At 42.1% G+C, this 26,305-nt stretch overlaps 3 protein-coding genes across 3 annotated transcripts; 2 read left to right on the forward strand and 1 right to left on the reverse strand.

The window, feature by feature from the left end:
* Nucleotides 1-50: 50 nt before the first annotated feature.
* On the forward strand, nt 51-14,974 carry LOC148102018 (uncharacterized). The gene is made up of 7 exons (XM_087844612.1): nt 51-262; nt 345-469; nt 543-623; nt 2,295-2,431; nt 6,076-6,078; nt 13,299-13,441; nt 14,870-14,974. Exons 1-7 carry the CDS (start codon nt 110-112, stop codon nt 14,972-14,974), a joined length of 747 nt encoding a protein of 248 aa, XP_087700738.1. The 5' UTR covers nt 51-109.
* Nucleotides 14,975-15,304: 330 nt separating this feature from the next.
* Nucleotides 15,305-19,235, forward strand: si:dkey-10o6.2 (uncharacterized). The gene is made up of 7 exons (XM_006782390.3): nt 15,305-15,554; nt 15,637-15,761; nt 15,835-15,901; nt 17,218-17,374; nt 17,888-18,030; nt 18,287-18,397; nt 18,661-19,235. The coding sequence occupies exons 1-7, from the start codon at nt 15,402-15,404 to the stop codon at nt 18,838-18,840; spliced, it is 936 nt and encodes a 311-aa protein (XP_006782453.1). The 5' UTR covers nt 15,305-15,401; the 3' UTR covers nt 18,841-19,235.
* On the reverse strand, nt 19,039-26,042 carry LOC102781512 (nucleobindin-2-like). The gene is made up of 13 exons (XM_006782388.3): nt 25,879-26,042; nt 25,235-25,372; nt 24,846-24,953; nt 24,618-24,750; nt 24,047-24,150; nt 22,444-22,629; nt 22,101-22,191; nt 21,901-21,959; nt 21,710-21,802; nt 21,327-21,416; nt 20,844-21,014; nt 20,538-20,592; nt 19,039-20,208 (listed from the first exon to the last, which is right to left on the reverse strand). The coding sequence occupies exons 2-13, from the start codon at nt 25,370-25,372 to the stop codon at nt 20,096-20,098; spliced, it is 1,341 nt and encodes a 446-aa protein (XP_006782451.2). The 5' UTR covers nt 25,879-26,042; the 3' UTR covers nt 19,039-20,095.
* Between the last annotated feature and the right edge of the window lie 263 nt (nt 26,043-26,305).

Consider the following 26,305-nt stretch of genomic DNA (forward strand, 5'->3'; position numbering starts at 1 on the left):
ACAATATTAGTGGTGGACATTTGCGATTTATTTTTACTGTTCGCGTTCAGTTCAGGCTGTCTTTTAACCCGACGCTGTTTTTACTGAAGAAACTTTAGTTTTTTTTACAATGAACATCCCAGTTGTGGACTTCGGCGCCTACAGGCTGAGCGAGAAGGATGTCGCTGACGAGCAGTTGCAGAGTTTAAGCACAGAGTTGAAATCAGCATTTAGAGATGTTGGTTTTGCATTTCTGAGGAACACGGGGATTACTCAGGAGGAGGTGAGGCCAGTTAGATAGAATCAAATTATTATCGAGGAACTTACACTGGAATCCGTCTTTTTCTTCTGGTGTGTTTGGATAGGTGGACTGTGTTATGGACATATCCAAGAAATTCTTCCTGCAGCCAGATGAACTGAAGCAACCCTTCAGCAGGAAAAGTTTCGTGAACAACCCTAACCACGGTTGGGTGTCATTGGAGACGGAGAGGTAGGAAGCATACGTTTTATACTTTAATGTGTATCTACGGAAGAGAGTTTAAATTCGGATAATTTCTTTATAGGTTGAATCCACGTCGACCTGGGGACCTGAAGGAGTCTTTCAACACTGCCTCCCTTCATCCTGATATAGTAATAACTCGGAGGCAAAAGCCTTGATTGTTTGTTTTCATCATTTTATTTATTTTATGATTAACCTTAAGAGTTTGGGCTCAGACACAACAACTGCATGGTGCCACAAGGTTATCAGTCAGGGGGTTAAAGTACAAGTTACTCAGTATCTGTTACTTTAGAGAAAGCTCTGTTAAGTTTGGAGAGGAATCAAGAAAATAAATGTTGAACTCTGCGCAGTACTGTGAAAAACTATGTACACCCCTATTAAGAGAGCAAGTAGCAGCAGGGGTGCTGCTTATTGAATACACTTGATTGCATCAAATGCACATAATTAGCTGATAATCAGCAAGTGTAACCAACTATATGAGCAGAGGTTTTGGCAGTTTGCTGATCTGGGGGAGACCTTCTCCAGAGGCAATTCCATAATCTTAACACAATTACACAGTCATCCCTGGAATGGACTTCCTACAAGTTCACTCCAAGGTCAGAGCATGCAGTTCTTAGTGAAATAAAGTTACATCTCCATAGGCCTCAGTTGGAAGTTAAATGTTAATGTTCATGAAGTTCCAGTTAGGAAAAGACTGAACAAATATGGCTTCTTGTTCATAAGGGTTGCCGGCACAAAGACTCTTCTGTCCAAGACTCCTCAATCTCTTCTTTGGACAAATGTGAGCAAAGTGGAGATGTTTGGCTACAGTGTACAGCACCTTGTTTATCAGGGACCAAAAACAGCATATTAGCACATATACCTCATCCTAACTCTCAAGCACACTGGTGGACAGGTGATAAATTGGGCTTGTTTTGCAGCTACAGGATCTGGGCCCTTAGTCACTGGTTGGCCATGAACTCCTCTGCATGCCAAAGTATTTTAGAGTCAAATGTGAGGCCATCTGTCCAACAGCTCTAGGTTGACCAGAATAGGGTCATGCAAAAGGACAAAGATCCCAGGTAATCTACAACTGAATGAATGAAAAAGAAGAGAATGAGAGTGTTGCAACGGCACGGTCAAAGTACAGACTTCAACCTGTCTGAAATTATGTGGTGGGACATTAACAGAACTGTGCATAAGCAAAACAACTACACACCTCGATGAACTGGAGCAACATTATAATGAAGAGTGTGAACAATAACACAATCTGAAAGAGTGACACAGAAGGCAGTATTTTAAATATTGCTACCACAGGTGGTCGTACAAGGTGCTGAAACATGGGTGGAGTGTCCTTGTTTCTTCTTGTTTCTTGGATTTTGAAGTTAAAAGCCAAAATCCACATCATGTCACTGACATGTCCTGCATCTTAATATCACAAAATTCCAGATAAACTTGTTCTTTTTACATATTTCATTTTTTGTTATTTGACAGCAAAACAAACATTAAAATAGTGACACAAACACACCCCATTGAGAGTAATACAAACAAGCCATCGGAATTGGAATCCGTTTTCAGCTGCTATGCACTTTTAATAGTACCAGCAAGGTTACAGACTCATTCTCTACATTAAATACACATTATAACAAAACAACACAAGCTGGTTCAGTAAAGTCCAGGATAACAGGATACCAAAATTTTGATGTATTGAACATTAAAGCATAAACCTATCCTATTATACCACTGAAGCTATAAGTAGGTCAATGAGCATACTATGGGTACTTTAAGATATCAATATCAGTATTATCATTAGACAGACTCTGATGTGTTCAGGCAGTTTGAAAAGTTTTCAGGAGTTCCAGACATCCTTTTTTCTGCGCTGCAAAGAGCTGAGTCTTCGGTTGCTGAGGGTGATGGCCCACAGTCTGGGACTCGACCCAGAAGTCTTCTTGCGTGCACACCGTTTAATAGGAAGTATGTTTACACCATACACTGTACCCAGCATACAGTGGCATAGAATCAGTTTTACTAAGTGTTCAAGCTACATGTCATGAGGGGCGGTCACTGATCCCAGATCGCATGGACGTTGTGAGAAGGTTTTATTCTCACACACACACACAGGGCAGTGTTTACTCTTCGATGTCACTGCCACTAGCACCCAAAGGAAAACTGTAGCAGGACACCTGTGCAGGTGATCACAGCAGGAATCTGATTACACCCACCTACAGTCGGGATGTAGATGTATCTGCTGAGCCAGCCGGCTGGCTCTGACAACGAGAAGCTGTGAACGAATTGGTGGAGCTGTTCTCCTTCTTGGCCACATTGTCCTGGTGGATGGTGTGCTGCAAGAGGATCTACCACTGCACACGAGTCCTGTTGTGTCTCAGCACGGTGTAGATCACCTGCACATGACGGGTTCAGACATGAGAGCATGAAAACACAAAGTTACTGCTAACATTAACCAATCCATGAGAGCGTGACAGCAGGTGACTTATTACCTTAAAACCCCTGAGGAGAAAACCAGTACTTTAAGAGTGCACAGGAAACAGAAGATTTCAGCTGAGTGCAGTCTGAAGAGGAAACTACGAGCACAGAGAGAAACCTCATCATCACCTCGTCATTATCTTCCTCTTCTTTTTTGCTCTGTGGTAGAACGAGGACTCTCTTTTCTCCTCTTCTTCTGCTGTTTACCTGAACCACCATCAAACAAAGCTCAGCTGACAGCAGTGATTACAAAGATATTGAGTCATGTCTTTATCGCCTTTCACATTGTGTGCCTTAGTTTGGTTGAAGTCTATGGTACCGTCACACTGGTGCTCTTTCAATGAACCATCACAATGCATAACACTTGTGACACGCCAGCACAGCTGCTAGGAAACTAATACTCTCCCCATGTTTTACATACAGATCTTTCTCCTGTGTGATTTCACTGTTGCTTCTTGAGATTAAAAATATAAATATAAAACTTTTCTTTGCCACTTTGAACTGTTTCCAGCCAATGATGTTGCCAAAATGCTACCATAACAAGGACTTTGTCTTTCTGAATCCTGCTTCTGAAGTCATGTGTAGGCAACTTCTCACAGGTTCTCTTGGTTGTCCTTTTTTGTATTGTTCCAAATAATAAAGACAACCTCTAGGGTTTTTATTTCTGCTTTCAATGTTGTCTTCAAATCATTTAATAAAAGTCTGGCAGTGTCACAGTCGTAGCCGACTCGAGAGAAAAGGAGTCCAATGCAGGATGCAGACGGAGCACAGGGAACGTTTAAGTGACAAAGTTTATTTAGAAAACAAGTGAATGCAACAAGGCTATTCAACTGAACTAAGCAGCGAGTTTAAACTTGTGCCATGAACAAAGCCAAAACTATGGAGCACTTATGCAATCTGAGCTAAGCAAACAATAAGTGAGATTTCAATTAAGGAAACTGCAGTTCTGCGATTTTGGGGCCAAAGGGAGAGTCAGACTGGATGGCAGGGTCCTGGGGAAGGGTCAGAGTCACTGAAACAACAAGAGTAACCACATTCAGGTATGGTCCCAGAAGAATGCTGGCAGATATTGGCTCTGAAAGTTCCTGTAAACTGCTTCCTTGTCGCAGGTGGATCAGCAGCGTGGAGGGGAGAGTGATCCGGATGAGTGGTAAGAAATCCGAAACTCCTGATGTTGAGGCACGCAGGTACAAGGTCAAGGTAATTTACTATGACGTTTACAAAACACAACAGTGGCCTGCATTAACTGTGGTTAGCTGCGAATCTGGCGAAGAGAAGTTGAGAGCGCTGGCCTTATAATTCGACAGCTTTATTACCCACAGGTGAGAGCAATGAGCAGGGACACTGTGGCTCCTCCCAGAGTGGAACTGCCGGCTCTGTGGAAAAACACTGGCACACACACACACCCAGACCATGACAGGTACTGAAGTAGATCACCATCAAAAACTGGGATCTCCTTTTTAGGTAATGAAGAAAAACCATGCTGTTGGACTAATCAAGCAGTGAGTTCATTTTGCTTACTCGTGACAGATAAGATGTAACATTCTTCTTCATGACTAGAAACTTGAGAACATTGTGACAAAGTGGGTGAGAACACCACTTGTCCATATTCTTAGTTAACATTCTTGTTTTGATTTAACCATATTTCATATGCAGTCTGCAATAGGCAAACATCTACTATCCCAGGTTTGTTTATGTTTTGCTTTTTTACAGATTATGTAACATAACATCTTGGTTTAAATCAATTCCTACAAGTTTGTTAAGTTAAAATAAATACATGTTAACTGTTAATTGGTTTTGTTTGAACTCACCTTACCTACCTGTGTTCTAGGAACAAAAGGAGGAAATATTGTTTTACTTCCTGCATTTATAGCTTCCTGGTTAATCTGAGGTCACAGGAAGAGACCAGGAGAAGAAGGGGGAGAATCCCTATAATTTAATAAAGCTGATTTTAGAGTGTTAGTAGAGAAATTGATTTGTTGTAATATGTCTTGAGTATATATAGGCCCACCACCCACAGGAGGCGTCATAGGGGTCAGGTGCATTGTGTGCCGGGTGGCGACCAGGAGCGGAGGCCCTGGCGGACTGACCCCCGGCTGCCAAGACTGGCAATAGGGACATGGAATGTCACCTCTCTGGTGGGGAAGGAGCCTGAGTTAGTGCGTGAGGTTGAGAGGTACCGGCTAGATATAGTCGGGCTCACCTCTACGCATGGCTTGGGCTCTGGAACCAGTCTCCTGGAGAGGGGCTGGACTCTGTCTCAGTCTGGAGTTGCCCCTGGTGAGAGCCGGCGGGCTGGGGTGGGTATTCTAATATCCCCTCGGCTTGCTGCCGGTACGTTGGGGTTTTTCCCGATGTACGAGAGGGTTTGTTCCCTGCGCCTTAGGGTCGGGGAACAGGTCCTGCGCCGAGTGGCAGTTCGGAGTACCCAGCCTTCTTAGAGTCCCTGGGGGGGGGGGAGGGGGGGTGCTGGAAGGTGCTCCACCTGGAGACTCTGTTGTCCTGCTGGGAGACTTCAATGCTCACGTGGGTAACGACAGCGAGACCTGGAGGGGCGTGATTGGGAGGAACGGCCTCCCCGAGCGGTGCTTTGTTATTGGACTTCTGTGCTAATCACAGTTTGGCCATAACGAACACCTTGTTCGAACATAAGAGTGTCCATAAGTGCACGTGGCACCAGGACGCTCTAGGCCGTAGGTCGATGATCGATTTTGTAATCGTATCACCAGACCTGCGACCATATGTTCTGGACACTCGGGTAAAGAGAGGGGCTGAGCTGTCAACTGATCACCACCTGGTGGTGAGTTGGATCAGGTGGCGGGGGAGGACGCTGGACAGACCTGGGGCACCTAAACGCGTAGTGAGGGTGTGCTGGGAACGACTAGCAGAGGCCCCAGTCCGCGAGATCTTCAACGCACACCTCCGGCAGAGCTTCAACAGCATTCCGAGGGAGGCGGGGGACATTGAGTCCGAATGGACCATGTTCAGCGTCGCCATTGCCGAAGCTGCTGCATTGAGCTGCGGCCGCAAGGTGGTTGGTGCCTGCCGTGGTGGTAATCCCCAAACCAAATGGTGGACACCAGAGGTGAAGGGAGCCACCAGGCTGAAGAAGGAGTCCTATCGGGCTTGGTTAGCCTGTGGGACTCCGGAGGCAGCCGACAGGTATCGACAGGCCAAGCGGAATGCGGCTCGGGCAGTGGCTGAAGCAAAAACTCGGGTGTGGGAGGAGTTCGGAGAGGCCATGGAAAAAGACTTTCGGACTGCCTCGAAGAGATTCTGGCAAACCGTCAGGCGTCTCAGGAGGGAAAAGCGGTGCTCTACCTGCACTGTGTATAGTGCTGGCGGAGCGCTGCTGACGTCGACTGAGAAAATTGTCAGGCGGTGGAAGGAATACTTCGAGGACCTCCTTAATCCCACTGACGCGTCTTCTGAGGAGGAAGCAGAGTCTGGGGATGAGGGGAATGACCCGCCAATTTCCGGGGGCGAGGTCACTGAGGCAGTTAAACAACTCCTTGGTGGCAGAGCCCCTGGTGTTGATGAGGTCCGCCCCGAGTCCCTGAAGGCTCTGGACGTTGTAGGGCTGTCTTGGTTGACACGCCTGGAGATCAGGGGCAGTACCCCTGGACTGGCAGACCGGGGTGGTGGTCCCCATCTTTAAGAAGGGGGACCGGAGGGTGTGTTCCAACTACAGGGGGATCACACTCCTCAGCCTCCCCGGGAAAGTCTATGCCAGGGTGCTGGAAAGGAGAGTTCGTCCGCTAGTGGAACCTCGGATACAGGAGGAACAATGCGGTTTTCGTCCTGGTCGCGGAACACTGGACCAGCTCTTCATCCTTTCGAGGATACTTGAGGGTGCATGGGAGTTTGCCCAACCAGTCTACATGTGTTTTGTGGACTTGGAGAAGGCATTCGACCGTGTCCCTCGGGGTGTCCTGTGGGAGGTGTTGCGGGAGTATGGGGTGTCTGGCCCATTGCTACGGGCCATTCGATCCCTATACAACCGTTGCAAGAGCTTGGTTCGCATTGCCGGCAATAAGTCGGACTTGTTCCCGGTGGGTGATGGGCTCCGCCAGGGCTGCCCTTTGTCACCGGTTCTGTTCATAATTTTTATGGACAGGATTTCTAGGCGCAGCCAAGTGGCGGAGGGCTTTCGCTTTGGTGGCCTCAGAATCTCATCTCTGATTAATGCGGATGATGTGGTTCTGTTGGCTTCATCGGGTAAGGGCCTCCAGCTCGCACTGGAGCGGTTCGCAGCCAAGTGTGAAGCAGCAGGAATGAGGATCAGCACCTCCAAATCTGAGGCCATGGTTCTCAGCCGGAAAAGGGTGGAGTGCCCACTCTGGGTCGGGGATGAGTTCCTGCCCCAAGTGGAGGAGTTCAAGTATCTCGGGGTCTTGTTCGCGAGTGATGGGAGAAGGGAGCCGGAGATCGACAGACGGATTGGGGCTGCAGCTGCAGTAATGCAGACGCTGCACCGGTCCGTCGTGGTGAAGAGAGAGCTGAGTGTAAAAGCGAAGCTCTCAATTTACCGGTCGATCTACGTCCCTACCCTCACCTATGGCCACGAGCTGTGGGTAGTGACCGAAAGAACAAGATCGCGGATACAAGCGGCGGAAATGAGCTTCCTCCGAAGGGTGGCTGGCCTCTCCCTTAGAGATAGGGTGAGAAGTTCGGCCATCCAGGAGGGGCTCAGAGTAGAGCCGCTGCTGCTCCACATCGAAAGGAGCCAGCTGAGGTGGTTTGGGCATCTGACAAGGATGCCCCCTGGGCGCCTCCTGGGTGAGGTGTTCCAGGCATGTCCCACCGAGAGGAGGCCCCGGGGCAGACCCAGGACACGCTGGAGAGATTATATCTCTCGGCTGGCCTGGGAACGCCTTGGTGTTCCCCCGGATAAGCTGGAGGAGGTGGCTGGGGAGAGGGAGTTCTGGGCCTCTTTGCTTAGGCTGCTGCCCCTGCGACCCGGCCTCGGATAAAGCGGATGAAGATGGATGGATGGATGGATGAATTACATACAGTACTGTGCAAAGGTTTCATCAATCAACAAAATGCAGTGAATGAACAAAAGAGAAATCTAAATCACGTCACATTTTGAAGGAACTCAACTGGTCGGTTGTTCCAAAGATCTTGGAGAACTAACCACAGATCTTCTGTGGATATAGGCTTCCTCAACCCCTTCTGTCTCTTCATGTAATCCCAGACACATTCGATGATGTTGAGATCAGAGCTCTGTGGGGGCCATACCATCACTTCCATTACTTCTTATTCTTCCAGTACTGAAGATAGTTCCTAATGACTTTGGCTGTGTGTTTGGGGTTGTTGTCCTGCTGTAGAATACATTTGGTTAATAAACAATCATTCTGAACTGAATTGAATGGAATGAATTGAACTGGAGATTGCTATACATACATTTATTTCCTCACACTTGGACTATTGTAACTCACTGTTGATCTATCTAAGCAAAGGTTCTCTGGATCGTCTGCAGGTTGTGCAAAACGCTGCTGCTAGGGTTTTGACAAAATCTGTATTCACATGTGACCAGTGTTGGGACTAACGCGTTATTAAGTAACGCGTTACAGTAACTACGTTATTTTTGTGGTAACGAGCACGGTAACTAGTTATTATGCCAAAATCAGGAACGCGTTAGTCGTTACTGGGATTTAGATAGGGTCGTTACTCGTTACTTCGTGTGGTGGCTATCGCGGAGCTTCCACAGATTCTGTAACATTGGCAAGTGGTGGAGGCCAGCAGGTGGATGAGGGAAAGGGGACGCAGAAGGAAAAGAGACCCGAGGCGGCCGCCGGTCCAAGTGTGAACTGAACTTCAGGTAAGAAGTTGTGACCTGCAGTCTATCTGGGTCAGATATAAACCAAGTTTAGGTGGAGTTTATTTTCGTTATTCTGACTTTTTCCGTACTGCGTACTAGCTAGCATGACGGAGTTTCTATACAGCTGGGTGGGTGCTATGAAGTTAATGATGTTGAACTTTATTTTGTTCATAAGTTATTAGAGTTGCCAACCGTCCCGTCTGGTATTCAGAGAAAATATTACGCGTTTCTTATTGAGGCGAAAAGGAACAGTTTGTCCCGTAATTCAGCTACAATGAAAAAGGCACAAAGCTGGAGTTATTCTGTCTTTACGCTGCACAGCTGCCTCTTCTTCTTTCATTCTCCCCCCTCCCTCTCCCGTTTCTACTTCAATCATGAAAACTGATCAATGATCAGCTGATCGGCTCTCTTGTTTGTTTATCGCCCACTTTGTGCCAGAAATAGGAAACCAGCCGATGTCGCGCTAAACAACAGCAGCACTTTTAAGCTTGATCAGCTGTTGTTAGAATTGATTTAATATTAATTTCTAGTATCAGCTGATGTTTGCTGGAGCCACAGCTGCAAAAAAGCTGCTGGTCATGATATCGGTTTGGTTATCTGGTGAGAGGGAAACATGAAGATGAAACCAGGAGATGTCCTTACTGAATCATCAGAGCTGAACAGGTGATGGAGATACAGGTTTACCTTTTAGGTGACATAAATGAGTTGAAGGGAAGTTATGAACTGTTTCTGAGAGACAGATAACCCCAGGATCCTTTTTAGGTAGTTGACAGCTGGTAACTGTGCAGGTGCGGATCTAGCAAAGTTTTGCCAGGGGGGCCAGGTAGGGCATTAACAGGGAGAGGTGGGCACAAAGAAATACTTTTCTTTCTTATTCTCATTTAAAATGTCTAGCTTTTAAAAAATAATTATCTCAATCTCACAACAAATGATTGATGCATATATACCATCAAAACAGTGAACATCACTGTCACAACAGCGTTTGTTTTCATTCAAAGGCTTTATGATTTTTCCTATAATGGTGGGCCAGTCTCTAGTCAAAATACCCGGGCCGATTTTTTGTCTCCGTCCAGCCCTGTATGCAGCTCATCTGCAGTCTGGTGTTACCTACACCTTCCTATTCAGAAGGCAGAATTTCCGAGTTACAGTACAGTAAGTTGAGTACAATCAAAGCATCACGACTGCAGTTTTTGTGTTGGATGTAAAAGGCACACATGACGCTGTGTCGTAGGCTAGAATCATGGCAGCGGTCAATGACGGTCCAGGCATGGGATTTGTCTCGTGGAAATATGCACATTATCTTTTCCTTTCTATTGGTAGGTGGCACAGTGCACTTGTGGCAAGTAAGCAAGCTAGAAGACTGGCAAAGTTATGGAAGCAACACATTAACAAGAGAATTCTGAGTAAAACCAAAGTTACTTTCCCTAGTAACTAGTTACTTTGAAAGTAACGAGTAACTTGAAGTAACTGAGTTACTTTTGATAGAAGTAACTAGTAATGTAACTAAGTTACTATTTTAAAGTAACTTACCCAACACTGCATGTGACACCGTTGCTATCTCAGCTACACTGGCTTCCTGTTGAATTCAGAGTCCATTTTAAGATCCTGCTCTTGACTTTTAGATCAGAGATGTTGGCACCAGCCTACATCCTACGTCCCTAGCAGGTGCCTCAGGTCATCTGATCAGGGCTTACTTGCCATAAAACAGACTAAGATCAGAACTAAGGGTGATAGAGCTTTTGCCACTGTGGCCCCTAGACTGTAGAACTCTCTCCCCCAAACCTTAAGAATTGTGGATGCAGTAGTTGTTTTAAAAAAAAGACAACAACTCAAAACTCACCTTTTTAAAACTGCTTTTGGTTAATTTTTGCCTGTTCTATATTGTCTGTTTTACCTTTTTATGACTTGTTATCTTATGTGAAGCACTTTATGACTTTGTCTAAAAAGGTGCTATATAAATACAATTTTATTTACATATTTATTTTTCTGAACGCATTCTTTGTTTACAGCATTGTTGCATACCTGCCTAAACCTTTGTCACACTACTGTATATGTAACCGCTGTGTTCCTGCATTGTAATCCTGCGATGAAAGGTAAAAAGAATGAAAGACCTCCAAGTAATTAACTTGCCCGCTCCAGTTCCTCTCCTACAAGGAATTGTAGAAAAGGGGAGAGGCCAAAGGAGTACCCCAAATTTAAAGGGTTGCACCAAAAAGGTGTAACAGCAGGTGTGTTACACAGTGTGGGTATTTACAGAGGTGTGAGCAGTCTGCAGCTTGTTGTGGTGGGAGATGGCCGAGTCCATGTGGATCAAAAAGGGGAGGAGTGAGACGACAGGACAGCCTGCAGGAGGAAAACACCACAAAGTCACAAAACCTCCATCAAGTTGACTCCTCCATTATCTCTGGGTCACATGATATGTTGTTTAGTAACACGTTGACTCACTACACAACTCTCTGTAGTTTGTGTGCTTTAAGAAGATAAAGAGGAGACTTTAAGATCTTTTGAAACAGTACAAATGTTCGCCCTGTATATGAGGAGGAACATTCCCGAAAGAAACACGTGTACTTGTGTCTTCTCCTGGTTTACAGGGCTGCATTTCCTCACCCGTTCAAGTACCCTCACAGTGAAGTGTCTTTGAACATAATGACCTAGAGACTTACACAACCGCAGGTTATATTAAGCACTGCATGGACACTGTCTCCACGGAAAAGCATTTCTGGGTCTACCCCAAACGTAAACCCAGGATGACAAGTAAGGTTAAGGCATTGTTAAAGGCATGCAACTCCACACACAAATCTGGGGACCAGGACATGTACAGCAGAGCAAGAGCAGACCTTAAATAAGGCATCAGAGCCCATCAGAGCCCTGCCCGTGTGGTACGCTGGTTGCACAACAGCTGGCAAGAAGAGGCTACAGAGGGTCATCAGTGCTGCAGAGAAGGTGATCGGCTGTCCACTCTCCTCCCTGGACTTAATTGCCAGCTCAAGATGTCTCTCCAGAGCCAGGGCAATTATAAAGGACCACCTCCATCCTAAACACCACCTCTTCAACATCCTGCCCTCTGGAAAAAGGTTCAGATCCATCAGGTGCAAAACCAACAAACTAAAGAACAACTTCTTCCCGTGGGCTGTCAGAACTCTTAATGCAAACAAAGAGTGTGTAAAGACTTCTCCGACACATCCACTCTGACGCTGCTATTGATCACTTATGTACAATATCTCAGTCTTTCCATGCTCTGTGCAATATTTTTGGCTCATGTGCAATATTCTGTTCTAATTGGAATCACCACCCCCACCCTAAATGACCATAGCCCCTCCACCCTTATATTATTTATTATATTATATAACTGCCCTTGTATACAACCACACAATGTTTGCTACGCACACACGATGTATATAGTTCACTCACACATATATGGATACATATATATTGCTTCTTATTTATTTATTTGTTTCCCCCTCATTGTATATTGTTTTCCCTTCTTTACTTTTTCACCTTATGGTCCAGCTACCCAGTTTTGCTGTGCAAGAAACCACACAATGACAATAAAATGACATATATATATAAATATATCTAATAAAACTCTAAGTCTAAGTAAATACAGGTGCAAAGGAAAAAGATTGTGATGAAGCATGCCATCTGGTGGAGAGAGCAAGCATCACGAGGCAGTGAGCTGAAGAAGGGGAGCTCAGCGGTCTGAATGAAGTGAGATTGTGTTTCAACAACCAAACACTGAAACACACGTCACATGTCACGTTTCCTTCATTGTAACACAACAAAGACTCAGCTGTGCAGCACTCCGTCACACAGCAGCTTTAAACACTTTTAGAGGCTGTATAGAAATATGAAGCTCTGTGTCTGACGGTTTGTGTGTAAACTAGCGTCTGCCCTCTCAGGCTTACCTCGATGTACTGGTAGTTGTAGCCTCTCTCAGCCAACTGGATGAAGATGACAATCAGCGAGAGGACGGGCTGCGTGCGGAAGAAGGTGAAGAAGGTGCACTTGGACCAAACCACAGCCACGCTGAACAGAGTGAGGACGACGGAGTGGAGGTGGTAAAACCAGCGCTTCAGGAGGCACTCCTAGTACTACTCTGTGACACACACACACACACACACACACACACACACACACACACACACACACACACACACACACACACACACACACATAGGCAGTATCTAATTCTACAAAATTAGGAAGAATACTAGTAAGGGCAAAATGTTCAACCAAGACATGTTAGCTTAATTTATGTACTATATATTATATTCATTTAGTACTTTATATAGCTCTTCTCCTAAATTAAAATAAAAGAAAAATGAATATAAATACAAGACACATGTAAATACGAGTAACAAACAAGGTAAATGACTGAAAATCTAACAAAAATTAATCCTGAGAAAGAATTCTTTTTTTCTTTTTTGTGAAGTGTAACCTCAAGGCAAACCAGGTTCTGGAGGATTGGTCCATAAATTGGTACAAACAAACAAGAGATACACTGCATTGACAACACTGCTGTGTCTCCTCTAGCTGACAAAAATGGCACTACACTGCGATCTCTCTACTACCCACCAGTGAATTGTGAGAAAGCAAAGGAGGGCCAGCTGCGATGTGGAGAGCATTCAGACTATGGCAGCATTACTCTGCTGTTCCAGAGCTCAGAAGGTCTGCAGGTAAGACCTTATATCCACCTGTACCACTGGGACACACAAGCACATAAGTTGCTTGGTAACATACTGAAAACAGGTCTGATTAATTTACAAACTCACTTAAGCTGGAATTCCTGTGGTGTGCCACTTTAAACAGTATTGTAAAATTCAGCTACATTCATTCAAAAACTGTCACTAATTGCCTTTTTAATTTTTTTTATTAATGAGCGATCAAATATGGAACTTTGCAGGAGCACTGGACTTTTTTCATATTTTAACTAGCAAGTTATCACACATTTTAATGTCCGTCTCAAACTGCAGAGCCTGGTTCATTGTGAAGTTAAGAAACTTTGTACCAGCAGGAAAGATTTTAAGAATTGGCTGATTTGAGATAAAGTGACCTATTATGATTGTGTAACACATGAGTGATTCTGTATCTAGCTAAAGGAAAAATCTGAACCCTTGATCCTTGGGTCCACTTGGGCCTTAAGACATAAGGGTTGCTGTAAATGAATGCAAAGTTTTTCTGAATGATTACCTTTATCCTGTGATTAAACATTTATAGCTTGTTGGGAGCAGTGTCTTCCAGGCTTGGAAAAGACCTCACCCTATTGGCTAGACAATTCCCTATCCAGAGGGTGTTAGGGGTCACTGAACAGTTAGATAAGTCTTAATGATGTGAATCCAATATCAAATAGACTCACCAGATTCAAAACATCACCCGATTTTTAAAAAAAATACAGAACAAGATATTAGAAAAATCATAGCCGATAACTGTTACAGAGACTCAGAGAGCCAATTCTTCAGTCACTGTACTAAAGTTGTTTTCCTTTCCCTTGTCACAATCAGAGATACTGAGTAAGCTCACTAGGCTAATGTACTTTACTTTTCCTGTGTATGTGTTTTTCTTTAAATCAAATAAGATGCAGCAACATCAGAGGGGACTAGAACCATCTCTGGCAAAGTGCAGACAATCAAAGATGGGAGAGAGGAAAAACGTTGTGAGAATTAAAACAATAACTTAGGGGTGCCAAAGTCATTTTTCTTCAAGGGCCAACATCTGCATATAAATTCTTCTCTTTTTTGATAATATCAGACAAATACAAGTACATTGCATATCTCAGTTTTTCCATCACAGTGGATCTTTTACATAGGACACAAATTTTGTAGTTAGTTTTTATAACTAAACAGCAAAGGTTGTTTTTTTTTATGATTCAGGCAATTGATTTAGCTCTAGCAATACTTTGTAATTTCCCACAAATGTTTGTTTGCGCTCAGTTTTCCACCATCGGAACAGCAATACATTTTATCATAAAAAAAAAGTAATTTGTGACTTAACTGCAGTTTTGCAAAAACTATATATATATATTAATCTGATAGCAGCATTGCCTCTTTCTTCACTATTGTTATATCTGCCTATTAGATAATAGATTCTATGTTTTGTCTACATAGGAGATAAATGGAGGTCGTGAAGGTATAGAAGAAGCTAAAAACTCACCTAGGGGTATTCCCAAAGTAAGAACAGCAGCCGTCAAAGCCCCTGCAGAGGCTCCATAGATTTTAGAGGCGTCTTCTATGAACCGAGGGAACCGTTCAAGGATACAACTGGTGGCACCAACATAGTAAATCCCCATGAACCCGCATCCTGCAAAGGAGATGCTCCACTCTTTCTTCAAATAATTAATGTTCTGATCAACACGAGAAGGAAAATGTACAGCAGAAGCTAATTTTTTTTTAGCTCAGTTATTGCCCGCTGCCACATTTACAACAACACACCTGAGGACATCCAAAGGTGAGAAGATAGTCCGCTATTGCACAATTTGGCAATATTAAGAGAATTTTTCCTATTGGCTAGACAATGTCATGTGACCGAAGGATATATTAGTGGTGGACATTTGCGATTTATTTTTACTGTTTGCGTTCAGTTCAGGCTGTCTTTTAACCCGACGCTGTTTTTACTGAAGAAACTTTAGGTTTTTTTACAATGAACATCCCAGTTGTGGATTTCGGCGCCTACAGGCTGAGCGAGAAGGATGTCGCTGACGAGCAGTTGCAGAGTTTAAGCACAGAGTTGAAATCAGCATTTAGAGATGTTGGTTTTGCATTTCTGAGGAACACGGGGATTACTCAGGAGGAGGTGAGGCCAGTTAGATAGAATCAAATTATTATCGAGGAACTTACACTGGAATCCGTCTTTTTCTTCTGGTGTGTTTGGATAGGTGGACTGTGTTATGGACATATCCAAGAAATTCTTCCTGCAGCCAGATGAACTGAAGCAACCCTTCAGCAGGAAAAGTTTCGTGAACAACCCTAACCACGGTTGGGTGTCATTGGAGACGGAGAGGTAGGAAGCATACGTTTTATACTTTAATGTGTATCTACGGAAGAGAGTTTAAATTCGGATAATTTCTTTATAGGTTGAATCCACGTCGACCTGGGGACCTGAAGGAGTCTTTCAACACTGCCTCCCTTCATCCTGATATAGTAATAACTCGGAGGCAAAAGCCTTGATTGTTTGTTTTCATCATTTTATTTATTTTATGATTAACCTTAAGAGTTTGGGCTCAGACACAACAATTGCATGGTGCCACAAGGTTATCAGTCAGGGGGTTAAAGTACAAGTTACTCAGTATCTGTTACTTTAGAGAAAGCTCTGTTAAGTTTGGAGAGGAATCAGGAAAATAAATGTTGAACTCTGCGCAGTACTGTGAAAAACTATGTACACCCCTATTAAGAGGGCAAGTAGCAGCAGGGGTGCTGCTTATTGAATACACTTGATTGCATCAAATGCACATAATTAGCTGATAATCAGCAAGTGTAACCAACTATATGAGCAGAGGTTTTGGCAGTTTGCTGATCTGGAGGAGACCTTCCCCAGAGGCAATTCCATAATCTTAACACAATTACACAGTCATCCCTGGAATGGACTTCCTACAAGTTCACTCCAAGGTCAGAGCATGCAGTTCTTAGTGAAATAAAGTTACATCTCCATAGGCCTCAGTTAGAAGTTAAATGTTAAAGTTCATGAAGTTCCAGTTAGGAAAAGACTGAACAAATATGGCTTCTTGTTCATAAGGGTTGCCAGCACAAAGACTCTTCTGTCCAAGACTCCTCAATCTCTTCTTTGGACAAATGTGAGCAAAGTGGAGATGTTTGGCTACAGTGTACAGCACCTTGTTTATCAGGGACCAAAAACAGCATATTAGCACATATACCTCATCCTAACTCTCAAGCACACTGGTGGACAGGTGATAAATTGGGCTTGTTTTGCAGCTACAGGATCTGGGCCCTTGTTTCCCTGTCCTTGTTTCTTCTTGTTTCTTGGATTTTGAAGTTAAAAGCCAAAATCCACATCATGTCACTGACATGTCCTGCATCTTAATATCACAAAATTCCAGATAAACTTGTTCTTTTTACATATTTCATTTTTTGTTATTTGACAGCAAAACAAACATTAAAATAGTGACACAAACACACCCCATTGAGAGTAATACAAACAAGCCATCGGAATTGGAATCCGTTTTCAGCTGCTATGTACTTTTAATAGTACCAGCAAGGTTACAGACTCATTCTCTACATTAAATACACATTATAACAAAACAACACAAGCTGGTTCAGTAAAGTCCAGGATAACAGGATAACAAATTTTTTTATGTATTGAACATTAAAGCATAAACCTATCCTATTATACCACTGAAGCTATAAGTAGGTCAATGAGCATACTATGGGTACTTTAAGATATCAATATCAGTATTATCATTAGACAGACTCTGATGTGGTTGTGTTGATTTCTGTTGTAGAAATGGCCATTGTCAGGCAGTTTGGAAAGTTTTCAGGAGTTCCAGACATCCTTTTTTCTGCGCTGCAAAGAGCTGAGTCTTCGGTTGTTGAGGGTGATGGCCCACAGTCTGGGACTCGACCCAGAAGTCTTCTTGCGTGCACACCGTTTAATAGGAAGTATGTTTACCCCATACACTGTACCCAGCATACAGTGACATAGGATCAGTTTTACTAAGTGTTCAAGCTACATGTCATGAGGGGCGGTCACTGATCCCAGATCGTATGAACCTTGTGAGAAGGTTTTATTCACACACACACACACACACACAAACTGGCAGTATCTAATTCTACAAAATTAGGAAGAATAATAAGGGCAAAATGTTCAACCAAGACATGTTAGCTTAATTTATGTACTATATATTATATTCACTTAGTACTTTATATAGCTCTTCTCCTAAATTAAAAAATAACATAAAAGTACAGCACAAAATAAAAGAAAAATGAATATAAATACAAGACACATGTAAATACGAGTAACAAACAAGGGAAATGACTGAAAATCTAATCTTTCTTTTTTGTAAAGTGTAACCTCAAGGCAAACCAGATTACGGTTTTGGAAGATTGGTCCATAAATTGGTACAAACAAACAAGAGATACACTGCATTGACAACACTGCTGTGTCTCCTCTAGCTGACAAAAATGGCACTACGATGCGATCTCTCTACTACCCACCAGTGAATTGTGAGAAAGCAAAGGAGGGCCAGCTGCGATGTGGAGAGCATTCAGACTATGGAAGCATTACTCTGCTGTTCCAGAGCTCAGAAGGTCTGCAGGTAAGACCTTATATCCACCTGTACCACTGGGACACACAAGCACATAAGTTGCTTGGTAACATACTGAAAAAAGGTCTGATTAATTTACAAACTCACTTAAGCTGGAATTCCTGTGGTGTGCCACTTTAAACAGCTGTCATCACTGTTTCTTCAATTGTCAGTCATGTGTTTTGCTTAGTTAGTAACACATTATGTGTTAAAGTCAAGCAAAGCATCAAATAATCCTGTTATCCTCCTGACACTTTTTGACCGTCAGGTGCGTACACGCTCAGGTGAATTCATCCCTGTTCCCTGTATCCCCGGAGCCATCCTCATCAATATCGCTGACCTGATGCAGCGCTGGACGAGCGATCAGTTCGTCTCTGTGGTGAGTGAAGGGGATATTTTCGCCACAAAGTTTTATGACAAGGTTATGAAAATGCACTGTAAATAGAAAAGTAAATGCGACTACCTATGTCAGATTGGGTCATTTATAGGAAATAAGAAAGGTTTCACCTACTTTAACTCTAGATATGTTTTTGTGACCCATGATCTTTTTTGAAGCCAACAGAGTTAAAATGCTTCCCAAAAAAGTTTTTGCATATGCCATGGCATTAGGATTATAGTTTAGTGTTGATTGTTGTTTCTTAGCTCCACAGGGTTTTGCTGCCCCCTGTCGGAGACTCCAGCACACGGCAGTCTCTGGCTTACTTTGTCCAGCCGGATGACGAGGCTCTGATCACCTGCTGTGATGGCTCCAACAAATATCCACCAGTTACAGCAGGCGCCTATCTCACTGAGCGATTCAGTGAATCATATGGAAGAAGCTAAATTTGAACTCACCATTCTGACCATTTGATTAAGAAAGTTTTTTTTTTTTTTTTAAATCATGTTCAGTGAGTTATTGTCAGAAGTATGATTATGTCACTTCAGATTCTACAGTAATTATAAAACTGAATGTTAACTTGTGACTGTGTTCATAAGATGAGTTGAACTTGAGGTTTGTGATGAAAATAAGAGACAGAAACATTGTATCTGCAAGCTCATTCACCTTAATTTTAGACATTCAAACCTTGTACATAATTTTCATGATTTTTTTTTTCACAGGACATTGGTTGGACATTTAAGTACTTTTTTAAAAAGTCAAATAAACATAAACTGTTCAGCACATATACCAGGTTGCAGAGAGGTTGTTGTTTGAAAATAAAGTAACCAGTGTATTTGACTTCAACTCTTCAAAGTATTTTGTGTCCATCTTTGCTTTGCTATTAGTCTGTAGTGAAAAAAAATAAGTTTTTGTTTTTTACCTTGTGCTTCCTTCTGGAGTTTAATTCTGATTTTTACAAGGCAAATTTCAACCTACTGCATTCATTTCATTTACAGTGGTCCGAGAATAAATAAACACAAATTCACAGACACTCCTGAGTACTGACATCCAGGCAACCACTTCATAATTCATACAATTGCCACAATCACAAACACAATTATTAAAAATTATAACATTTAAATACATATTGTATATATTTAACTTCATCTCTTATTCTGCACTAATCTGATCCAGAGGTCACAACAGCTTGAAAAGACATTGAAGGAAACACTTTTTCTATAAAACTTCATTTCGGCTCTAATCTTACTTTTCTGGCATTTATTTTTTCCAAAATAATTCACAATTTACCATAAAAATAAATAATATTTTGAAAGGATTTCCTTAAGGAAAAAGTGGCAGTGAAACTACAGTGTGAACAAAACTAAACATTCAGTTATCAGGCCAGCTGCCCTCCCCATTTCACCCCAAAGAACTTCCAATAGAGAACAGAGTCCTTTTGTGATACAAGATTAAAAAAACAAAAACAAAAGGGTTGATTGTCCACACAGAAAACTGGAGCAGCTCCACATTTCCAGGCTGGCTCATTCAGTTGATTTAACCAGCAGAAGGAAGGGAATCATTGGCACTAAGAGATCTTTTTCCCCACCTATGTGTTGCTGTGTGTTTTGAAAATTCTAAACAATAACCCAAAATTGAAATCATGAAAACACAAGCACACTTGCATGCTCACTCATATCGCACACAGGGTGGCGAGGCCTGCTAAGAATGTCCAGGCATGGGTACATCTTGCTGCTGGTGACCAGGCGGAGGTGGCTGACTGTTTCCTGGTACAACTGGTGCATGTTCACCTGCAGTTAGAGGAGCTGCAGGCTCTGTAACAAAGATTCATATGTGCATACAATCATGAGATGTATTTAAATGATTATTAGGATATGATAAAAAGCTTTTAATCTTGTCTTATTAAAAAGGATAACAATGCTTTTCCCTCACTGCATCTTTTTAAGTGTACTTTGATTGGGGATGCACAAGTAAATAACTTGTTTTGACTGTTCTGTGGATCTGGATGCAGGCTTTCGACTGGGTGGTTAATTTTCACTTGATTTTAAAAAATGTTAAAATGGAAGTAGAGTGCAATTAAGAGACCTTTAACATCATGTGATTTGTTGTTTCCAGCATTATTTATCATAAATTTCATACTCACGTTTTACATCAGCATTTAAGCTTTGGGATTTAACCCTTTCCATTTCTTCCATTGCCTGAGCAGCGAGAGAAGGACAAAAAAAATGTTAAGACCATAAAAATGGTTTAAGACTTTGTTTGCTATTGCCTGCATGTTTCAGTTCTACAAGTCTCTAAAACAAGATTTAAGTGCAATTCAGCAAGGCCGTACACGTTTCACACTGTAAGCCAGATTCTTACATCTGTAGAAAGGGTCAAGCAACTGTATAGAAAAATCCTAATTTCAGATTGTATTTCATCTGCTATGGATAGTTGACAGATAATTCACCTGTTTCAGCCCCAGCTTCTGACCATCAAGTTCTTCCTGTTTCCTTTCAAGTTCCTCTCTCTGTTTCTGCAGCTCAGCTGACTTCTTGTTGATGTCATTCTCCTCATTGGCCAGTTGCTGTTCAAACTCTCTCAGCTCCTCTTCGGTGTACAATGGGTTCTGATCTAAAGTCTGCAGAGGGCGCATAAATAAATGATGTGATAAGAAATCATATACATTTCTGATTTCATGATATAATATCAGCTGTTAAATCTCTTGGGGAGTTTAATGATTTGGAGTCTCACCCTTTGTAGGCAATTTCTGAAAACAGCTGTTTATTGTGTTGCACTTACGCAAGTCTAAGCTCATAGTTTCATAGCTCATATTGATGAATAATTGAATTGAATTTTAATACACTAACATAACATTGGGTTCACATTAATTTTTAATACTACTCTGTACACAAAAATGCCAGGAGGGAAGCCAAACCTTACTAGCTCTTACCTCCCATTCGTCTTTTTCATAGAACTCTTCCTTCTTTGTGGCTGCCATGAACTCGCTCAGTGATACAAGCCTGTCTTTATTGGTGTCCACCTGAATGTCAATACAGCAATTTTGATCAACAACTGTCATCGAGATAAATCACTCACCAGATACGTCCCAAAGGCCCTGACCTTTAGCTCCTTGCTAAAATAGCTACTCCACACACAGATGTTTAAATTCATTCATTAGATTTCAGGCAGCAATGCCACACGTTTGTTATGAATTATACATTATGATTGTATTCTGACAACAGCAAATGCCTTCATAACATACTAATCCATACTTTAGAAATGCTAATAAACATGACAATGATCTGTACATTTTATGGTTTTGTGGTGGCTCACCTCGTTCATAACATGCTCTCTCATTCGCAGTCTCTCTTCCTCCATCTCAACCATGTCATCCTCTTCATTTTCTGGGTTGTAAACCTTCTCCAGCTTAATGAAATGCACAAAGTTTACCTCAGAGACTTGTTCATTTGCAGATTACATTATCCCAGACTATGCAGAACCAGAGTTAGACATAAAACATATACCTCTTTAGTAAAGAGAGCTTCAAGCTCACTCTCATCAAAGAAGCCGTCTCCGTTGCTGTCTGCAACACAAAACAAACAACGGAAATCTGTGTCTCATTTTAACCATCCATAGTTTTGGCACACTAGCAAATAAGACAACATCTGAATGCTATATTCATTCTTTGCTCTTAAAGGACCTTCAGTGTATGGTCTATGGTTACCGTGCATTTTGAAGAAGGTTTTTGGATCAAAATCTTCTGGGTCTAAACCATCTGCCTCCTGCCACACCTCTTTTAGCTGGTCCTCACTGCCCTGCACACACAGAGGTACACAACAAGGTTTCTCCTTTTTCTTGTTTTGTATTTAGCACTATTTAGCATCTTTATTCTATCGCTTGCATATAAATCTAAATACAATTGGCCCAACTAAATTAGTTAATCTTATCATTTAAAAAAATCATTCATGTTTTCCAAATAATATCATTCAGCTTAAATGTCATTTGTTCCCCCGCATGGGCTATAATTTTAGCATTCGTAATGAACTGCTTTATAGCTGGCGTCTTACAGGGTGGTTGACTTTAGGGTGGTTGGCGTGTTTCTTCTTCATTTCCTCGTAGTGTTCCTCTTCCTTCTTGCGATCCTCCTCATTCAAGTTCTTCAGGCGTTGCCGTCGCTCATGCTCTTTCATCATCTCGTATTGCTTGAACTCATCATGGCGGTCCTTGTCAAAGTTCTCCAGGTCATTAGTCGCCTAGACGTAAAAACAAAAAGTTGGGAAGGGGAATTCACCTCTTAATTCTGCAGATTTATGCACCTCGTTGAAACAGATGGACTCTATTCAACATCCAGATGCCTGATCAGAGTTGTTCCATAGAGGATGAAGCAAACTGTTGAGCTGAATAATTACTAGCCATGTCACAGTCTTAGCATCACTCAGCATTGAATGCAGAGACAACCCAGGCAGATATAGCATGCTTTTTGTGTTCAGCTCATGCGGTGAAATTTATTCATCCATTTAGTGCTAGCATGCTTACTAGTGAATACTAGTGAGTGCTAACTGGGTATGAATAAACAGTACCTCTGACCTCCTAAACCTCAGAGCTGCAGTAACAATAAGTTGATTTATAAAAAAACAAATTTGGACAAATTGTTTGATTGCAAAAGTATTCTGGTGTGTGTTTCTAGAATCTAAAAGCTCTTTGTATTGGTAGGGCTTAATAACAGACAATGCCCCACATTAGCACTGCCACCTCACAGCATGAGGGTGTTTCTGTTTGAAGTTCTCCCGGTACCTCTTTGTTTACTATGTGTTAGCCAACAGACTGGCAACCTGTTCAAGGTGGACCCTATCGCTCTCCTTATGACAACTGTGGTATGCTTCAGCCCCTCAAAACCATGAATAAGTGGAAGAAAAGGGATGTATGGATATATGGATGTAGGGATGGATGGATTTCTGATAGTGACTGTACCTTTTGCTGAGTACTATAAATGCACTGTTGTCATAGTTCAAAATCTGGATCTGTGAGTTTAAAATTATTATTTTGGCCTGATTTTATTAGAACCTCTGGGTGGCTCTTTATTCTAGAACCCTGCAAGGACTTGCTCAGCATAAAGTGTATGAAAATGCTATGGTAATACAAAACAAAGCAAATGCTCATTTATCACCATTCTTTGCATTTCTCAAGCAGTGCCAAGGCAAAATAGTAGGTGAATGATTATAGAGCAAAGCTAAATGCTACAGAAAAGTAAAACTTAAATAAAATATTTTTAGGATTTACATCTGCATGACTGGAAGCTTTGTTGTAAAACTACAGAGGCATGCAAACTCATTAAACCGACCTCCCCATTAATATTCTTTTATACTCATTTCACACACAGGAAACATGTTGGTCTCGCAAAACTTACACATTTACCTCTAATGAGTCAGCACTCTCCAACAAAGGGAACAAAGCTTGTGAATGCCTCCAACTTATTACATCTAAAATTTAAAAAAAAAGCCAGACTAGTTAAACATCCCTCACTGAAATTCCCTATACGCTATGCTAAGTATGGCAATATTTCTGCATGAGCAACTGTCATTATAAATGTGACTGTGCCATACCAGTGCAGAGAAACAGGGTCAGTATTAACCTTCAAGTAGTTGCGCTAATGACTAGGTGTATGTGTACCGATTTGATGAGACGGTCCAGGTCATCCACCTCGAAAGTGTGTGGATTCTTGTGGTTCAGGTGCTCAAACTGTTTCAGCAGGGCCTGGTGGTCCACTGTTTGGCCTGCAAGAAAAGGAATAATGATTAGATTTACTCAACTGTAAAACAAAGACACTTGGTTTTTTTGGAGTTGTGTCATGGTTATTCTTTTCCGCTGGGATTTACAAACACATTTTGTACCAAAACTTAATACATTTATTCTAGAAAGCGTCAAAGGATTACATGAATATCAACGCATTTTTGTTTTTGTTTGTTTTTTTAAGAAATTGACCTATGACTTCTATCTTTACTTCTTTTCCCTACCTACACTTGTGTTAATCTATTCTGTATGAACATTTATACAGCTTACTCTATTAATGATCAAAATTTACATTTGGATAATAATTTCCTTTCAAGAGTTAAGTTCTGCATTCAATGACACAACTAATGGACTGACTTAAACTGCAGAAGTTGTTGTGCAAACTTATGAAGTTTCAAGTTCAAGTTTCTCAGTGACACATCATTTTTTTCCCTTTCTTTAAGATACTTACCATTTCCTTCCTTGATGTCGTGTTTAGCTTTTATGAGCATTCGCAGCCTGTTCATCTCCTCCCTCTTAAGCTCATCCAGCTTGGTCCGAAAATTGTGCTGAACAAAGTTCAGCTCTTTGGAAAGTTTGCCTTGCTGCAAGCAGACAGTCAACATACCATAGTTCAATAAAAAATGTCCACGTCAACAACCAGCTTACAAAATATTGGGCTGTTTCTGCAAGTGTGCACCTTGATGTCATCCATATTGGCATTTTTGAGCTTTTCTCTAAAGTGGGGGTCCTTCTCAAGATACTCAATGACCTCCCTGAGGTAGCGGTCGTAGTGCAGCCCAGTGTCCTGAGAAATAGACCACATTTAGCTGGTTAATGCATAACATTATTCAGTCCGATTATGGGTATTTTTTCCCAGTCAATTAATTCTTCTAATGAACAGTTACACCTAATTTAACAGACACTGCTCTTGTTTGTTTTTCAATCAATCTTTAGCCAGTAAGCATTTCTGAAAAGTGTCTGAAACAGCTGACTTCATGTCTGGATCACCCTGAGCTTTATCTACTTAGCTGTAAGACCCCATTTTAATAGGATATCCCTTTATTTCACACTGCCCGTGTGACTCACAGCACTCTCGGGTGGACCCAGTTCCTCCTCTTTAGCCTTTTCTTTGGTCTTGTCCACACTGATAGGCACTGACTGGATACACAGCCACAGACTGAGCAGAACAAGGCCACAGCGGGCCAAGGCTTTACTCCTCACCATCTGGTCAGGCAAAGCATACATAAAATAGATAAGAAAAAAAGATAGGACTTAGTTTCAGGTTAGGTGAAGATCGTGCATCTTTTAGAAAGCTCTGCAGTCAGAACAAAATGACCACTTGCCTTATCTTTATTATATATATATAATTTTAAAAAGTGGTGCAAGTCAACACTTCAAATAGAGACAGAACACTGATAAGGTTATGCAAATAACTCTTAATCTGAAAAGCAATTCCCATAAGAAAGGGCCCATGCAGCACACGTGTTTGGTGGCTTACTTTAGAATATTTTCTTAGAGATTTCTAAGTTGAACGCTGTGAACCTGTTAGTCACAGTGAAAAAATCAGACTGAGTGTGTAGTTTAAGGAACATGTTGTTCAGTAGGGATCATGCAGTGAGGATGCCAGCTAATTCATTATCTACATGGATGTAGAAAATGCTCTAAACTAAGCCTCAGCAGACAGAGAGAACAGCCTTAGTAAACGTCACCTCGCGTGAAATAATACTTACTTGTAACGTGGAGCTTATTTTGCTCTCCTCTTTTTTATTCTTCACCTGGCTTTCACGGTTTAGTGTTCCTCAAAGTGCCTGAGCTTCACCGGAGCTTGTTTACAGCGGTCATCTGTTAACCACCAATACAAGCCTCTCTTGGCTACAACCTACAAAAAAAGGTTGTGTTCACCATGGCAACGCACCGCCTCTGGCTTCTCTTATTGGCCTGAGAAAGTATACTTTCTTTCACAAAACAGTCGCGTTGAGAGGCGATTGGTCAATACACCTGTCACTCATAGTGTATCAACAACCGCCCCCCGTTGGCTTAAGATGCGTTGAGCCAAACTGTACGTGGCGTTCGGTCAACCCCAGACGAGGGCGGAGTTAGTGTGCAACACTGGATAGAGCAACACTACTCATATTATAAAACTGTTTAACAATGATA

Source organism: Neolamprologus brichardi, chromosome 7 (genome assembly GCF_056152115.1).
Source record: "Neolamprologus brichardi isolate AB-2024 chromosome 7, ASM5615211v1, whole genome shotgun sequence".
Classification (NCBI taxonomy): domain Eukaryota; kingdom Metazoa; phylum Chordata; class Actinopteri; order Cichliformes; family Cichlidae; genus Neolamprologus; species Neolamprologus brichardi.

What these genes read in the sequence shown, in the direction of transcription:
- si:dkey-10o6.2 (XM_006782390.3), top strand. Translation starts at nt 15,402, where the DNA reads ATGAACATCCCAGTTGTGGATTTCGGCGCCTACAGGCTGAGCGAGAAG. An exon ending in CGGGGATTACTCAGGAGGAG is followed by an intron (nt 15,555 to 15,636) that starts GTGAGGCCAGTT and finishes GTGTTTGGATAG; the next exon opens with GTGGACTGTGTTATGGACAT. An exon ending in GCGATCAGTTCGTCTCTGTG is followed by an intron (nt 18,398 to 18,660) that starts GTGAGTGAAGGG and finishes GTTGTTTCTTAG; the next exon opens with CTCCACAGGGTTTTGCTGCC.
- LOC148102018 (XM_087844612.1), top strand. Translation starts at nt 110, where the DNA reads ATGAACATCCCAGTTGTGGACTTCGGCGCCTACAGGCTGAGCGAGAAG. An exon ending in GTGTCATTGGAGACGGAGAG is followed by an intron (nt 470 to 542) that starts GTAGGAAGCATA and finishes ATTTCTTTATAG; the next exon opens with GTTGAATCCACGTCGACCTG. An exon ending in AGAGCTCAGAAGGTCTGCAG is followed by an intron (nt 13,442 to 14,869) that starts GTAAGACCTTAT and finishes TTGTCTACATAG; the next exon opens with GAGATAAATGGAGGTCGTGA.
- LOC102781512 (XM_006782388.3), bottom strand. Translation starts at nt 25,372, where the DNA reads ATGGTGAGGAGTAAAGCCTTGGCCCGCTGTGGCCTTGTTCTGCTCAGT. An exon ending in CCAATATGGATGACATCAAG is followed by an intron (nt 24,751 to 24,845) that starts GTGCACACTTGC and finishes GTCTGCTTGCAG; the next exon opens with CAAGGCAAACTTTCCAAAGA. An exon ending in ATGAAAAAGACGAATGGGAG is followed by an intron (nt 21,015 to 21,326) that starts GTAAGAGCTAGT and finishes CGCCCTCTGCAG; the next exon opens with ACTTTAGATCAGAACCCATT.